At 34.2% G+C, this 17510-nt stretch overlaps 1 protein-coding gene across 18 annotated transcripts in view; it reads right to left on the reverse strand.

The window, feature by feature from the left end:
- LOC117113154 overlaps nucleotides 1-17510 on the reverse strand; it is a 128906-nt gene that overhangs the window by 88894 nt on the left and 22502 nt on the right. For all 18 annotated transcript variants that reach the window (XM_033256417.1, XM_033256418.1, XM_033256411.1 and 15 more), the window contains exons 5-7: nucleotides 16033-16144; nucleotides 11143-11234; nucleotides 1232-1375 (exon numbers count right to left, since the gene is read on the reverse strand). In XM_033256417.1, coding sequence (XP_033112308.1) covers nucleotides 1232-1375; nucleotides 11143-11234; nucleotides 16033-16144 — 348 coding nt within the window. The remainder of the gene's footprint in view (nucleotides 1-1231; nucleotides 1376-11142; nucleotides 11235-16032; nucleotides 16145-17510) is intronic.

A 17510-nucleotide genomic window follows, 5' to 3' on the forward strand; every position in this document is an offset into this window, starting at 1 on the left:
TATTTGTATATGTACTTATTTTTTATTGTTCAAAATTGTGTAATTAAATCTGTTTCATAGAGTTACTTTAATGTACAAATCATCGCCTTGTTTGTTTTGTATGTTTACCTTAATGAGCTTTAGCTACAGAAGATCACTCAAAATATTGTCCCAAGTAAATAAATAAGTAATACCCCAAATCATGCAAAATTGGCTTTTAGCTATCTCATAATCACCTACTTTGTGTGTTAAAGTCCCATTCCCAGCAAAATTAATTTTTATTTTTATATGATTTTGTTAAAAAGAGTTATAAATACAATACAAAATTGCTACTTTAACTGAATTTAGACATTCCAAAACATGAAAAAATTGCAAAATAAAACTCAAATTTGTTTGTTTTTTTTGTATTTTTTTGTTCCACACAAACATTAAATAAGGATAAATTTCCTACGTTTAATTTTGCGATAGTTCTAATCTATTGGTTAAAAAAAATATAGTAGGTGCTAGAAATATTTGCCTTATATATAGGCCTAGCCTTCGCTTATCAGACATGAAAACGACCAAAATGATATTTTCCGTTGCTAGTATTAACATGTGAAATATAATATTTTAATAAAATTATTTCAAACTTGTTAAAAAATGGTTCTGACCAAGATTTTGACAATTAAACAACATTCAGTAAATCAGATTAATTAATGCTTTTATTTAATTGTGTGATGAATTAAAATATCTTATCATGAGAGTTCATGGCATTGGTGGCATTATTATTCCCACACCTAGGAAGTTATCTTAGTACATATGTGCTAAAAACTAAAAAAAAACATGTCACCAATAACCAATAGTCTCAATGCTATCACATTTAATGACCAACACTTTGAAACTTGAAAAAAATTGTATTTTTTACTGGTTAGTCCTATTTACGACACAGATCTGTTTAGTCCAAAACTGTGTCAACTGGGCAAAGTTGTTTGATCGTGTCAAATGAATGTGATGAGTATCTGTACCCTACTATACTCTCCTAGCTCTTAACAACAATAAATTGTAAACTGATACATGTGGAAAGACCCAGAAAAACAAAAAAGTTGATTTGAAGAGACAAAAATTGCAGATTCAGACAATGTATTCCATGAGGTTAGCTGTATACCTAAATCCATTTACATCTAGCAGAAAAACCTCATACTATTTGTAATCATGATATTGACTCCTACTACGCTAGAACATTTGTGCAAAAAGAAGGAAAAATATTGCAAACCTCATATATTCTAAATTGCTCAATTAGATCCAAATCTGCTCCTCTTCTGTTCATGAACTTTTGAGCAACTGCTTCAATCTTCTGCTCTTCCAATGCATCAGTTACGTCATAAAATGTATCTTGATCTGGAATTCCATTTAATGTCTACAACATAAATTTTAAAAACATTATAACACTATACACTGCTTAGCATATTTCAAAATATCTTTGTAAAAACAACAAAGTACATAATAGTTACCATTTTATCAAAACAGTAATAAAAGCTCAGATTCTCCAAATACAAACCCCTATTTTTAATCTGCTTCACACAAGGAAGTCCTGATCAGATTTTCACATGCAGTTAACTCTGAACAAAATAATGAGGAATTATTTTCTGGTGAAATGTAGATTTACATCTTGTGATTAATACCAATGTATTATAGATTAAACAATCTAACAAAATATTTAAGACCAATGTACGCTGGGCTGTACCATTGATAAGCTACTGCATACACTCAAGTTCAGTAGGCTTTTGTGTTAAATATTGGCTTTTGTTTTATGATGACAACACAATGTGATTACTCAATATGTTTCTTCCTTAACTTTTGGATTTTCCATCTGGGATATTTTTGGGTTCTGTATAAGTGTATATGTGTAAGTTTATAGTATGGTTCTTTATTTGGTTTTGCTATGCAGGCATTTATTTCAACCAATTATATTCCAAGATTCTAAAATGTAATTGGCAAAACAATAAATATTCTAATATTCTAGGTCAAGGGGGAACTTGCACAAAGTGCCTTGTCCAAAGAACCCATGACCTCAAGGGAGACCAGCCACAACACAGGTTGCCAATGACTGGGATGACTCTATGTTTAGTGGCGGCTAGGGGGGAGGGGGAGGCTGAGGTGTCCAACAGGGGGAACTTGGGTTCGTAAGCCCGAGCTGGGGGAAGGGTTTAAGAGGGTGTTCTCCCTCCCAAATGAGATATTTTTAAGAATAGAACCTCTGGACGGCCAGAAATGACACGCTCTGATTGTGACAGAAATGCGTTGGCTTGACTGCCCGACGAGCTCTGTCCAATTGGGGGGGGGGTGTCCGGTGGGGCCTTGACCTGTTTGGTGGGGAGCACGCTTGACCTGTCCGGTGGGGGTTGACCTGTCCGGTGGGGGGGGGGCTTAAGCCCCTACTGCACCTCCAACCCTTGGTGCCGCAACTGCCTATGTTGAAATTTCTACCTTTTCATTGTCTCTGGTAAAAAAGTGACAAATCAGAGTAGTGGTACAATGTTAAATTTCTTTTAGCTGAGTTAGGCCAACTCATGGAATGTGGACACAAAACATAAAGACAAAAGAGTTACACATCCACCAGGCATGAGTCGCTATACTTGCTGTTGGGTGCAAGTATATAAGCATAAAATGCTCATGGAAAGAGAGAATGTAGAGATTATTTTTAATAATTGTATTTGAAAAATATTTGGCATATCTTCATTTGCAAAACGAGACAGAATAAGATTACATGTAAAAAACATATTGAGAGAACAAATCACTTGAAACAAGTCGTAAGTAATTGACTGGTGAACTGCGGCCCACACCTCATAGTTAATCGGCAATGCTTTGTGGGAATGACAAGTAGGCAAAATTGCCATCAATGATAAAACTTTTGAAGATAAATTTCCTACTTTTGAACGTTCGGAGGAATGTGCGAATACTGCTGGAAAACAGTGATGCCAGAGCAAGGACTTTTAACTGTACCAGGATAGGAAGGAAGCTTGCTGATTTTGTCTTCAGTGCACTATTGTTAGTTCTGAACATGCTCAGATTGGATGAATCATATTTCTCCTGTGCTAAAATAATTGAATATTAGCATCTTGAGGTGGGGCACCCCACCCAATCATATCAAACGCTTTAGTGAAGTTAATAATAGCAATGTGTTAATTTTCTGTTATCTCTTATTTTAAATTGTATCTATGGTCGGCTATGGGAAAACATATTTCCACCTAAAAAATTATACATTTCCCCCACATGCACCACCACCTTTTCAAATGCTGGTGCTGCCACTGCCAGGAACCAACCAATAAGAAAAGAGAGACAACCTGGATAAACCTTATTGTCTTGTACAGAAATGCAATGTGAATGGAAAAAAACTGCAACCATACAACAAATAGGTCTTTTTGAGATCTGTTCTGCTATTCCTCGAATACTTTCTTGAAACATTTTAGAAAATTAATACTTAACTACAGAAGATTGTAAAATACAAGTTATTTATTATTACCCTTTAGTGCTCTCTTGTGGTATGAAATTCCTTGTATGACATCTCCTGTGAAGGCTAGACTAGATTTATTGTTGATAATTTAGTAAATAATTGTACCCTAATGGGCTATATGCACCTGAAAATCATTGCTATGCTGATGAATCAAGGCTAAGTTAATGTGTGATGGATCGATTATATGTCAATTTTTATTTGTTTTTCCTTTCCAGAAAATTGAAAACCAGAATGGGTACAGATAGAACTCAATTTCATCTAAAACAAACTAAGGAACTCTTGTTTTATCTAACAATATAGCCTCCTACTCTAATTTTATAACTTGGTAATTTCAGGTGCCACCTCTGGAAATTGTTTTAGGAATTTCTGTTTAATTTGCATGAAAAGAACACTATATATTTCTTGATTATACAATTTTAATGTTTTATGCCAAATAAAGTTAAATTAAAAAGAAAAAAAAAATCCCCAAACATTACTGTTACAAAAGACCAACGGCACTTACTGACCAAGTATCCATTCCACACTGTTACCCAGAGGACACGGAACTAGAGGGTGCTGCGTTATGGAGAGTAATGTGCGATTAGAAATGGTCTGCCAGTTGGTTGTTACCATACGCCAGTGATGTTGGAGTACAGCAAGATGAAACTATTTATGTAATGATATGAATAAATAAAGTTCGGGGTTTGTCGGGTAGTGAAATGATTATTGTACATTTTAAGTGCTCCCTCCATGCATAAGTGTAAGCTAAGTTACGGTTATTAATTAGCGAAGATATGGAGACAATTATCTTGAAGTTCCCACTTACCAAGAGGGGACGCAAATGATTTGTGAAAATGAGTATGCTGCGGTACTAATTTTCACAAAGGTTAACTAACTAACAATATGCAAATTTACATGAACACCTGGGAAGAAAGGTGCAATCACGTTCTGTTGCCTAGCAAACGTCTGTACTGTAGCGTGGGGGGGGGGCGCTAGCCTACTGATGTACTGTGTATAGCGGGGGACGATGAAGCATAATATGACTAGGCCTATGCCTAAGTAGACAGTGCAATTATATATGATAGAAAGTACACTTTCGAAAGAAATAAATTAAAATAAGAAAACAAAAAAATTAACTAGAGGGCCTAAGAATAATTCAGTTGCAGACGTACCTTGTTTAATTATTATATGCTAACTATGCGGCTCTTATAGACCTAGCTAGGCAAGGCATTCACGTGCAAAGGAGTGGTGTTTGTTTATCCATGAAAAAGCACGCCGGGAAAGTTTGCCTTACCAGAAAAAGGTGACGTAATCTAGCTTATGACGTATGCATGCTAACTATAGTGTGAGTGTGACGTCACCAAAAAATAAAAATTTTCTATTATAACCAAAATATTAATAACTACAAGGTTTGTGGGCGTAAATGTAAATTGTAGCACCATCTCCTTGCCATACAAATTACAGCTCCCATTGACGCCTCAGTCGAGAAATACGGGTAGCTGAAGTTTTTCTTGAAAATCTGACTACGAAACCATATCGAAATTCACGTTCCACTTCTGACTCTGAGTTGTGCTTCGCACAGGCCGCTGAGGGCAGCGTTCTGGGAACCCTGCATCTAGACATTAAGCTTGTCCGGTATCACCCCCTAAACTACTATCAGCACACTAAACAATACCTCAAGTTGTAGACCATATTTAACTTTTTTTACTTCCTATCAGAAGGTATGTTTTTTGGTCCCTTTTTTCAGGAACAAAAACAATTTCACCCCTATTTCTAAACCCCACATCAAAGTATTTTAAACACTCCCTAAGTATATAAAAAAAAATAGCAATTTGAACTAAAACTACAACAACACTAATGGTTATTATGAGGATGACAGTGGACATGAACATGTTTATGACAATGATGATGACAAAAATCAATTTTTTTAATTTTATAAATATATGAGGGTTATATTAAAATAATTTCAAAACCATTAAAAATTAAATTCAAGTTAAGGATCAAGAGTGAAACTTTCTCAATATGTAATTTATACATACCTACCTGTATGCCTCAATGAGGTTTCGCAAACTATGTAATAGATCAATTAGATTGAAACAATAGAATGTAAAAGTTCAAATCTTTTGCAAAATGTTTGTGGCAATCTGCCTTCATAATGTTCACTAGAAGGACCCCACTGTAAGTAAGTCTTAAAACTTTCGTGGGTCATCCTTAGTGTGTACGACACCAAAGAAATTCTACCCAATCCAATAGCAATCTGCCTTCATAATGCAGAAACATATTTCTGAGCCAAATTTGACATTAAATCTAGCATCTGAATAGGTTGGCAACTTATACTACATTAACCAAAAACTTATCACACCATTTTGGAATGTTAACTGGTGATTGTATAAAACAGTGGACCAAGTCCTAAACAGTGAATTTCCTTTGATTTATTTGAAGGGGTGTCAGTAGATGGTATTTCTAGGCCAAAAGCCCAGAGGCAAGATCAAGGGACATATCATAACTTCACTGTTGTACACATCAAGGAACCTTGACAGACCTAGAAAACAACAATTAGTGGTTAGCCTTCGTACTTACTAAGTACAGTAAGAGAGCACCTGTAGAAGAGGTAAAGGTACACTCAGGCTCATAGGTAGACAGATCCACCCCCAACCCCTCCCCCACACAAATGTCCACTTTCAAAAACTTATTATTTCACTAAAAACTAAAAATTATCACAAAATGCTATGTATCATTGACTTTCATATTCCAGATCTTCTAACCACTGATTTTTAATAACACTGTCATACAACATTTGTTAGAAATTTATCAACTATGGTGATTGCAAATTTATCAATCAATAAAAAGCCATTTTATAATGTAGGTTTACTAGAGGAATGTTTGCCGGAAGAAGGGTGCTTGGCCAAACCATAGCATAGCCCTGCTTACTGGCCTATATATTGAATATGAGAAAGTGAGATTTGTATTTTTGTATTCCGTATTTCATAAGTATTGTTAAATATCACATTTAAAAAAGGTTAAATGGATTCAGCACATCAAAGTGGACAGATATTTCAAATTGACACCAAATAGACTCGGAAATCTTGTTTTCAACATTAGCGGGAAGAGGTAGGTAACACACAACTTGCAGTGCCATCATATGAACCTCTTTAACAAATACCAGCATGTACAAACAATAAAAATGTAATTATGACAACCATTAATTATTGAAACAAAATCAAAGTTTCAAGAAAACCTAGCAGCTTTTTTATGACTGTTTACTACTTGGAGTGGAGTTGAATAGCTTAGTGCTATCCATGCGTCCTGGGATCAATTCCTCTTGGTGTTGCAGAATTGTTCTCACTACCAAAACAACTCCACTCCTAAGCCATAATGAGATTTAGTTTGTGTGAAGCATCATGTGTGTATGTTTGTCTTGTCACCTACTCATACAGTAGGACAGTGATATATTCATTATTGGCAATCCTTGGCGCATGTGTGTGTGTGTGTGCGTGCGCCCAAATCACACTGGTCAAACATTTGGCAGAATACTGTAAAACCAGAAACATTAATGTGCAAGAAACTTTTGCGAATTTTGCGAGAAGGCCGGGAACCAGAATTTCAAACCGTATGTTTTACAGTGTTTGACAATGAAGATTGAATTGAATCGCAAAAGTTTCATGTTGCGAAATAATAGGCCTAATCGATATAATTTAGTATATCGAGCACTTTTGAGTTCAAATCAGTTTCAAAAAAAGTTTTTTGGTCATTATAAAACACTGAATTACACAAAAAATTAATTTCAACCTTTTTAAAAGATGATAATGAACAGCAGGAAATGTCAGTATACGTTGGTATTTCAAGTCACTTGAATTATTTTGAACTTTAGAGTTGGATTAAACTATAGTTACATAGTTTTGAAATATATAATCTATGAAAAATTAAAAATATAAACATCACAACTTCAGTTAGGATTGCAACAAATTTTTAGAAAACATCACAAAATCACATCATCACAGAATGTCACAGCGGAATGAGTTGGAAGTCCCACAGTGGAAGTTACGCACCTTAAAACAAATAATTTAAAAGCAGTTAGGTCTTTAAGGCAGAAGGATTCGGATTATGATATTGATGTGTAACTGACTAAATTCAAACAATTAAATGGTCCGGGTAAAAAAAGATGGACCCAAAAGGTGTTCAAGAAAGATCAGCACATCGACTTAGGGTACGTATATTGTAATCTGATGATGATTAGATTGGTGATTGATAACAATAACAAAAACGATAACAGACCTTCTTGGACAAAGACTAAGTAATCTCTTTAAAAAAATCATAAAATAATATTTTTTTGTAGGCCCCATCCATCTTCGTCCTTAACTTTATCCTAAAATACCCGGAGATTTACGATTTACTAATCAGACAAAATACATAAATTCCATCATGGGAACTGACTTTCGCTACAGTAACTCATTTCCACCCTGTGACAAAGTTGCTATGATGTTGTCCAAACTAATTGCTATGATGCTTTCCTCTATAAAGTTGGATTGATGTTTTATTTCAAATTTTCCTGTGACATTTTTTTCTAATTGCCCATTGTGTTCCAAAATACTTATGGGTCACTGTAAAAGTCTCTGGACTACAATTTGCACATAACAGCAAGTGTATTTATCATTCAAATTGTGGAACTTAGGATTTGATCTTAGCAGGGCTTGAAATTAAGGGTTATTTGGTTGCATTTGCAACCTGATTTTTTAAGGTGCGACAAGGAATTCAGCTTTGTCACGCTCAGTGCGACAAGGTCATTTGATAGCGCGAGTAGATTTTGTAAGCGGCAGGAAGGTGGTTTCCCTCCAAATCCCAATTATTTACAACTTGTACAGCCTTATTTTCAGTCAGGCAGTACGCAAAACATGTTATCATTCATTTTACATGTACTGTATCAACCAATCAGCATGACCTAGACTGTTAAAGTGTGACGTACTAAAACCGTGTCGATGTGCACTCATCCTTGGTATTAAATAAGCGATCACCGTCAAAGCGAAGGAGACTGGTATAAAAACATCGGATTGCACGATTTTTTCTATTTTATTGAGTGCTACTCTTACCTGTACCTCTTTGTAATTGTGAACGTTTCCTTAACGTATTTGTTCATAAAATAGACTATGTATTGACTCATACGATGTAAACGGAACAGATCAAGCAATAATCAAAATTTAACTCTAAATAGATCGTAAATAAATACAATTAGGCATCATCTGGATGATTATATTCAAAGAACTACTGGTATTAAGGCAGACATCTCTTATTTAAAAACCAAACGAATTACCCAAACCTCATACATACAATCACATGGTTGATGATAACAAAGGGTATAAAATATTCTTTGATGATAACCTCAGCCAGACATCACGGAGCAGCTATAGTTTAACAACATGCATCTCAATGAGCAACATCTTGAAATTTACAAAAAAAAACCAAACAAATAGGTCTCACAGCAAATTTTGAAACCTAATTAAATGAAATAAAATAGAAAGCAACTCCTTTACTACCATTTATTTCTGAATGAGCCAGTCGGCTTCTGACCTATTTTTGTTCGTATCGGCGGCGTACAAAGAGTCAAATGACTTTGTGTCTGGCAACCTCGGTGTCTGTGTCTACCAGGAGGTGCCTGGAATTGGGAACGTTTCTCACTGAATGTAGTAGACGGTAAGCAGAGTTATTTCATAGGCAACTAGTATTGGGCCTCTATCAAACAATTTATTTCGTTCTTAACAAAGTATCAGCAGAAAGTAAGCAAAATGATTGTTTAATTGTGTTTTAAAATAATATAAAAATTGAATTGTATATAAATGAATATTTAAAGATTAAATTTTAAACGTGGAATTAATAAAGTGCAACAATTGAATTAATTGGTTAATTTAATCTATAAGGTATATAAAAAATATATAATTCTACAAGGAATGTTTCTTGTTTTGACAACAAAAAAACGTAACAACAAAACAACATCGAACTAACTGGTAGCAGGCCTTCCAATTACGAAACTATATTTCACGGAGTAACATCCCAAACCACGTGTGCACCCGACTACACAGGCTGGCGAGTAAGGTATATTGAGTCTATTGCAAGTTGTAAACCAATTAGAATGCTGGGATATTACATCATTCGGGGAAACTTGCAATGTTTGGGATATGTTACTCCGCTTAACCTTTGTAAACACTAGAAGTGTGACGATGTTCTCTGGTGACTAATACTGAAGTTTCAAAGTTTTTTTATTTTTTTTTAAATAATTCTCAATAAAAACAACCATTGAACAAGAAAATGAAGCTATAGATCGTTATATATGTAGGTATAAGATACTTTTCTGAAGTGGTACAGGCCCAGGCCTAATGTTCTAGGCTACATTATAACCTAAATAAGAAGTGTTGCCGGCCGACTATGTGATGCCAATTTTTCGGGCTTAAAACGAAGCCTAAATGACCTTTGACAAGTGGGGACCTGGAATCTTAGCACTCCCGAAATGTTGGTGAAAACTCTGGAACTCTGTTTAGGTTGAAATTATTATGTGTAAATTGATTTAGAGTTATCTCATAAAGAAAAAATTCCATCCATGTATATTAAAAATAAGTCTGCCAATTTCCGTGCAAATGTTGCAGTAAAGTCGGCCGGTGGCTATTGTAAACAATATATAGGCATTCGCAGTGTTAATGCGATTCTGCAGACCTATTTTCTCAAAATTTCCTGCACAAATGAAGAAAAATACTGAAAAATTTAAAGAAAGTGTACAGAAAATATAATTAATGTTTCAGTAATAATAATTAATAATTTTATAATAATAATTAATAATTTTATAATCAATATATCAATCCACTTAAGTAACTGCAGATTTTGGCAGTCCATTGACTAGACAGTTTAGCTAGCACATTATTACTGCTCATGTTTTTCTTTTTTATATTGTGTATATCTGTTAATAATTAACAGAAATTTGTAATTTTCTTAGAAATATTCCTAACAATTGAAACTTTCCATGAAATACTTTTCCTTTCCTTCCAGTTAAGTTGAATTTTTTACCTTGCACCTTTTTTCTTTACTATCCCTTTAATATCAATTTCTTTTTAATATTGTTTCATCCTTTTTCTTATTTCATTATGTTTTACTTACCTTTCTTTTAGTTTTTTCATTGTCATTTTCTTTCCACCATTTTACTTCTTTCTTTTTTTTTTCTTTCCTTCCTTTTGTTATTTCTTATTTATTATTTTTCTTGTTTTTTTTTTCAATTTTTAAAAATTTCTTCTCTTTTTCTTTCATGTTTTCTTTCTTGCATAATAATCCAAGGGGATAGTGTAGGTGTGGGTGGGTGGGGGTTTGTTAGGAAATATAAAGAATAAAATATTGCACAGCATCTTATGGGATGCGAAAAGGATAGGGAAATATGTGCTACTAAAAAAATTTCTTGTGCTACCAAATTTTTTCTGGGGGTGCCAGAAAATTTTGGCAGTGCTCCCAAGAAAAAAAGTTAATTTCAAGCCCTGCTTAGATTGACCATAAATTATAATTTATGACCATTTCCTATTTAAAGCCACACCTTGGTACTAAGTGTAGAAATACGATGTTTACTTATAACTTATAGTTATACAGTATACTGAAGTGGTTGCTTAGCAATAATCTCCCTTAGAGATGAAAATGGAGAAAAGGAGGAAATAGTACATTACCTTATTAACAAGTGTCATAGCATAAATAAGAACCTCTGAATCTTGTGAATCATCTTTGATAAGAGTCACCAAATTAGACCAAGCTAATTGACCTGTTAATCAAAAAATGTAACAGGTTTAAATTACTTATTCAATAAGCAAAAATGTATATAAAATTATTTTAAACTTTTTTTTCCAACCAGCCACCTGAAATTCAGACCTCACTAAACTGTGTATATAAATTTATTTATAACTAATTTCATGACCATGGTAACTAAATGACAGTTAGCAGCAGGACATGATATTGTGAAGTTCAATATTAGCTGATCGTTGATTGTGAAAGTTTGTCATATCTATATAACTTCTACCTGCTGGGCATACCATCAACCTGCCTTGTTTTCATGTCACTAGGAGGCTCACTCGTTGCCAGGTAACAACTCTTACCTTGAGCCAGGTATTAAAACTGTGACCAATAGAAGCAGACTATCATTTAACATCAATGCAGGGTACATTTGTAACAAATGATTTGAAAAATTCTTTTTTTCTGAGTAACAGACAGTCTTTTATATTCACTTCATTTTCTCATTATTTTGTTGTAAATAACACCATTCACTGAAACCCACAAGCATGATCCTTTCCTTAGGGGAGTATGTAAAATTATAGACAAAGTCTATGGCTCAATTGAGGGCTGCTCATGTGATAAATACAGGGTATTCAATAAAAATATAAACATTGAATTGTATCAAAGAAGTCAAAATCAACAAAACTTAATATTGTGTCAGATTAGAATATAATTTTATAAAAATTTATAGAATTTTTGTTAGTTTTAACTTACTTTAGATAAAAAAGAATTAAAGATGTAGGCATAGACAACCATTCCATTGGGCTTAGAAGCTTCAAATATTCAACATTTCCTTATTTAGTCATCTAAAATTTGTGTGTTGAATTCTGGACCATTATCAAGCAACTTAGACCAGTTACAGTTACATGACTTTTTCAAGTAGGTATGGATGATATTCAAATGTGGCCTATAAAAGCTACAAAAACCATTGTCTTAACCATAATAAGAAGTAAAGCAAATGCTAAAAGGAAACCAAATTTTCAAATCAAAACAAGAATAGGTTAACAAACTCTGGAACATCATGTAATTTGTTTGGAAATGCCTAAACTTGAGTCCTAGGCAATAATTAATAATTATTATTGCTTTTATATTATCATTTAACATTTTAAATTATGATATGTTGTATTTTATATTATATTCACATCTTCTAATTGGTGTTCTACACTGTTGAATGCAATACAGAAAAAAATAAAATTAGCACTTCCATACACACAAAATCTATAGTAATTAGCATTGACATTAACTTGGCTATCAATTGCAATAGAGTTTATGAACCTGGATGGCCTGAAGGACAAGGTAGGAAATTATAATTATTTTTATAGGAACCACAATTTACTTTAACTTAGAATGTTTATTGGTGTATCTCAATCTTTAATTTATTACTATTTCCCATGCTTGGTTATCATTTCCCAAATTCATTTGGTCTTAACAAGCTAAAATGGATTCAATATCTCTCTTTCTTTCTTCGTATGCCCAAATGAAATTCCAAGTCAATAAACACAATGTAGAGATATAGTAGGCCCTACAGATAAGCAGCGCAAGTAATTATCATTGTCACCAAATACAATTTAACAATGTCACCATTTTATGACCCCTTATCATTGATTGATGAAATCAAAATAATTATCAATGGTAATACTGCCAATGGAATATAATATTAAACTAGAGATACTATGTTCAATAGAACATGAACCCAGTCATTTTTTAAGAGATTAAACCACTGTGACCTTTAACCTCAACCTGTGAACACCCCATGTTTGGTAGGAGTCTGGGAGGTGTATGAGAGGTTTCACCGATTATAGTAGTGTTTTGAAATGTTGCCAGAAAAAAGATAAAAATCACCCCTTAATGACCTTTGACTCCTTATCCCTGAACACCCTATAGACTCTGCCTTATGCCAATGTATTTGTAAAGGACAGACTGTGCTACGTTATTTGTGAGACAAGTAGTTATACGATTTTTGGTTTTTTGACGCTAATGCCCCTTATGTGACCTTTGACCCCAAGCTGTGAACAACGTATAAATGGGAGGTGGCACCAGTCCTACTGACCAAGTTTTAATTAAAAAGCGGTCCAGTAGTTTGCCACTAGTAGCCTTTTAAAATGTTGCCAGAAAGAAAGAAAGAAACTGCTCTGAAACAGAACCCAGTCAGTATGCTGCTGACTGGGTAAATATACTTCCCATCGCTAACTACAATCACCTTTGAACTGAGGCGATTGTATAAGGAATGCTTGAGGGAATGATCATTTTTACTGATAATCCGCTCAGCCTGCCACTGACAATCAGCAGTGGCATTGCATTGCATTGAGATAGAGTTGTTAGCTGAGTATGTCCAGCTTTTCAATAATGTTAATAATAATTATTGTGTTTTAGTTTATATGATTAGGACAAAACAATTGTTGTATTGTCAAAGCACAGTGACAAATGCCAACAAGAAATTATCTGTCACTAACCACTTTAACCAAATTGTCAGTCTTTTCGTACACTTTTGATTTCAGTCATGGTAATTTAATTCATGAAACTTAATGAATGACACTGTATAGAACAAAAAATACATTTTTACCCCCCACTAAAATCTCAACAACTTTGGTACCCACTAAGAATTTACGAGTTGCAATCCTATCCACAAATGTATGGAAGTTAATTAAATCAATAAAAACTAAAATGCACATAGGGCCTGCTGGAAATCAAAGCATGTGAATCAAGACTCAATATCAAGTCCCACCTACTGCTGCCTAATTTGAAATTAAAACAAACACTACAAAGGGTTGACTTCATGATGGTGAAGTCACAGTTTCTGAACTTGATGACTGTTCTTTTTAATCATTGTTTGGGCTATTGTTCTCATACAGCAATCAAAATCATGGAAAATATGTAGACAGATGGGTAAATGTAGGTGTACTACTTTGTTACCATTCCCAGTTATAAATTTCATACAATAATCCCTGCACTTCGAATAGCTTGACGATTGTGTAGAAATGTATTTAAACCCATTATTAACATAAACACTAGAAATGCCAATAACACTAAACTGCAGAAAGTAGAATACAATTACCGTTAAGGTAAAGGTAAAGGTAAAAATAGGAGAATAACCCATAACTTGCAGCATCATTGTGCTGAATTGCGAATGGGCATGGTCCGTGAGGACCACCTAGCAGCAGTAAAGAGGCGCTTCATGGTAGATACAGTACAGGTTAACATCATTCCACAAAGACAGGGGCTGAAATGAACCATAACATCGGCATAATCCCCCTACTCTTCCGAAAGATGCAATTAGTTTTTAAAGTGCACACGAACGAGATGCATACACTGTAAGTTCCTCCATTGTAAGTTTTTATCAAAGAAAACTTGGTTCTACCAACCGAACCATGGGCGAGGAGCGGCTGCAACCAGCGCCGATGTTAAGGCTGTAGCTAGGGGCTTCCCTGCCTTAACACTCGCCTACTCAACTCACCCACTGGGTGCTCATAATGAAAAAGGAATACTTATCTAAACAAATGGAAATATTAGTAGACTAAAGCAGCCTTCCACATCCTGGACAGTCATCCACCAACCAAAATTTAAATTTAAATTATAGGGTTACAGTATGATAATAAATTATGATGATAATGTAGACTATATATATAAGAGGTACTATGAATAATGAATACTGAAATAATTTACTGTCCTACAAAAAGAAGGAAATGCATTTGAAAACTAGCAAAAATTTTAAATTACAGCACTGAATATTAAAATATGAAATTATTATAACCAATTAAAGGTTTAAAAATATCACCATTATTATCATTATTATTTTTATTTTATTAATTGTAAAAATTAGATATAACAATTTTAATATATTAATAGTACAAAAGAATTCAAACTGATATACAATACAAAATACATAAAGAAGAAGTAATACCATACATTATAATTATTAATTAACAATACCGTATTGCCTCTAATAAACGCCCCGGGGGCGTTGCATTTTTTCAAAGAGGTGAATTGTAAAATCAAAAATTACCTAAACAAGCTGCTTTAAACGGTCAACGTTCTTTATTTGTAGAGGAACAAGTTGATGTGCAGGGTCTCCAGGCCTCCTGCTATTTTCTATTCCTTCGTTTGTTGCTGGTTATTTGAACATCAATAATTCCTTGTGTTTCAAAAAGAAATGAAATATCCTCGAGTTCTCTTGGGGTAAATGTCCGACAATGCAGCGCAATGCTTCTCCTTTCACAACAGCAATCGCGTGCTTGTCAAAAACATTCTCGGCCTCATGAACTAGGCTTAGCACCGCACCACCGCACGCTAAACATTTGCCCTCAACTTGGAAGAATCATTCTCACTACGGTATAGATTTCATTGACCAGACACCTTGAATCAAATCAGCGTCGAACACGCGACACATTAACAATACACGATTACCCATCGTTTGCCGTCAGTTTGCAGCTTACCCTGTTTTTACAAGGCTAACGAAATACCATGAGAGAAAAACAAAATAGGCCTAGGACTAGTGATCGTGAAGACAGTAAACATCAAACGTTTAGGGTAAGCTTTTTTGAGTAGTATTTATTTCATTTCATATCAAAGAAAGCAGCACACAGTATGGTATTACTCCTTGTTTGTCAACCTTTTTATGGACTGGATACCCATGTTAATTGATTGGGCACTAATTCCAAAATGAAAAAAACTCAGAGGGGGCGTTTATTAGAAGAGGGGCGTTTGTTAGAGACAATACGGTATAACTGAACTAACTGTATTTAAAATCATGAAAGCACTGAAAATTAAAATAAATTGAAGGCATAGCTTACCCTGCTGTTTATCAACCAACTTGATTGCCTTCACAAGCAGCTCAACATTTGTCTCTGTGTATTCAATAAAAACAAGGAGTAGCTTCAGAGAAGTTTTCACGACTAGACGGAACTATATAAGGAAAAAGAATGTCAAATTAACATTATTCCTAATATTTTACATTTTTTCTTAAAATTTAAATATTGTTCAAGAAGGAAATTTATATAAATTATATCATATTTTAATCTTATTTATTTATTTCATTTAACTTTAGGCATGTTTAATATACACATAATACTGTACTATTATTTTGAAAGTAATTACATTAATTTACAAACATTACATATATATATATTTTAATCTGATATACTCGAATGTACTATGTATATTTGTACTGTATCTGCTGCCAAGAGAGCCCTGTGACAGTAACTTGTTCCTGTTGGGTAATCCGGTCAGTTAGCCATACTTTTTTGTTGTTTTACTGGTGAAATAAACGATATGATCTGATATGGTATCTTATAATAAAGAACATTTTCAAAGTGCTTGTTGTGTTTTCAAGTAAAATGATGGCCATCATGAGAATGTGATAAAATTTAAATCAAAACATCTCCAGCAGCAATACAATTTTCCTGGAAGCATGGGAATTTTCTACCAATAGATTTCAAATGACTGATGTTGGTTCATTGGCCTGAGTAAATTTGAAAAATATGCATGCATATTTGTCTTGGCAAATTGGTATTATGATGTTAATATCACTAAATTCTAATCATAATAAAAAATAGAAATAACACATTCAGGTTCACTATTTTGAAACCAAATGATGCTTGCCATCCCAAAAACCGGTGGAAGCAGTTTGGTGCAGTGGGAATTGTTTGGTTTTCCAACCTTAAGGTCGGTGTTTCATCCCTTCGCTGTGCATTTCGCTTTTCTCCTTGAGCAAGAACTAAAACTAAATTGCTTCAGTCTACCCAGCTATATCAATGGGTACCAGGCAGTAATCTGTGGTGGACCAGCGTCCAACCCAGAGGGAATATCACACACTCTCATCCACTTTGCGCTACAGAAACTGGGGATAATCTCCACCCTTATGAGTCCTAGTTGCTCGGCAAGGATTTACTTATCCCAAAACCAAAATCAGTGCCCATAAAACAAAAATGGACATCTTAATATATTTTCCACATTATAAATGCCAGCTAGCTTTTTTGAAGTTCTATCAGGATAGGAGACACCCGAGTCCTGGGATGGCCGAGACTCCACTGGTGCTGGACAGGTTACATTTTGATAGATCCCTGCTCAGTGACGAGGGCGTATTCCCATACTGCGGTTTGGGTGCTGGCTTGGATTTTCTTTTCTTTTTTTTTCCTGTTGCATCTGCTCACTTGTTCTGTGCATAGAGACTCTCATATTTTGCGCAATATAAATGAATAACCTTTAACTTTTAAATAAGCTTTAAAATTATGGGTCATTTACTGGAATAGAATTATTCTTGCCAAAGTCA

The sequence above is a fragment of the Anneissia japonica genome, unplaced genomic scaffold (genome assembly GCF_011630105.1).
Source record: "Anneissia japonica isolate Jap-2015-1 unplaced genomic scaffold, ASM1163010v1 scaffold1812_len1207588_cov181, whole genome shotgun sequence".
Classification (NCBI taxonomy): domain Eukaryota; kingdom Metazoa; phylum Echinodermata; class Crinoidea; order Comatulida; family Comatulidae; genus Anneissia; species Anneissia japonica.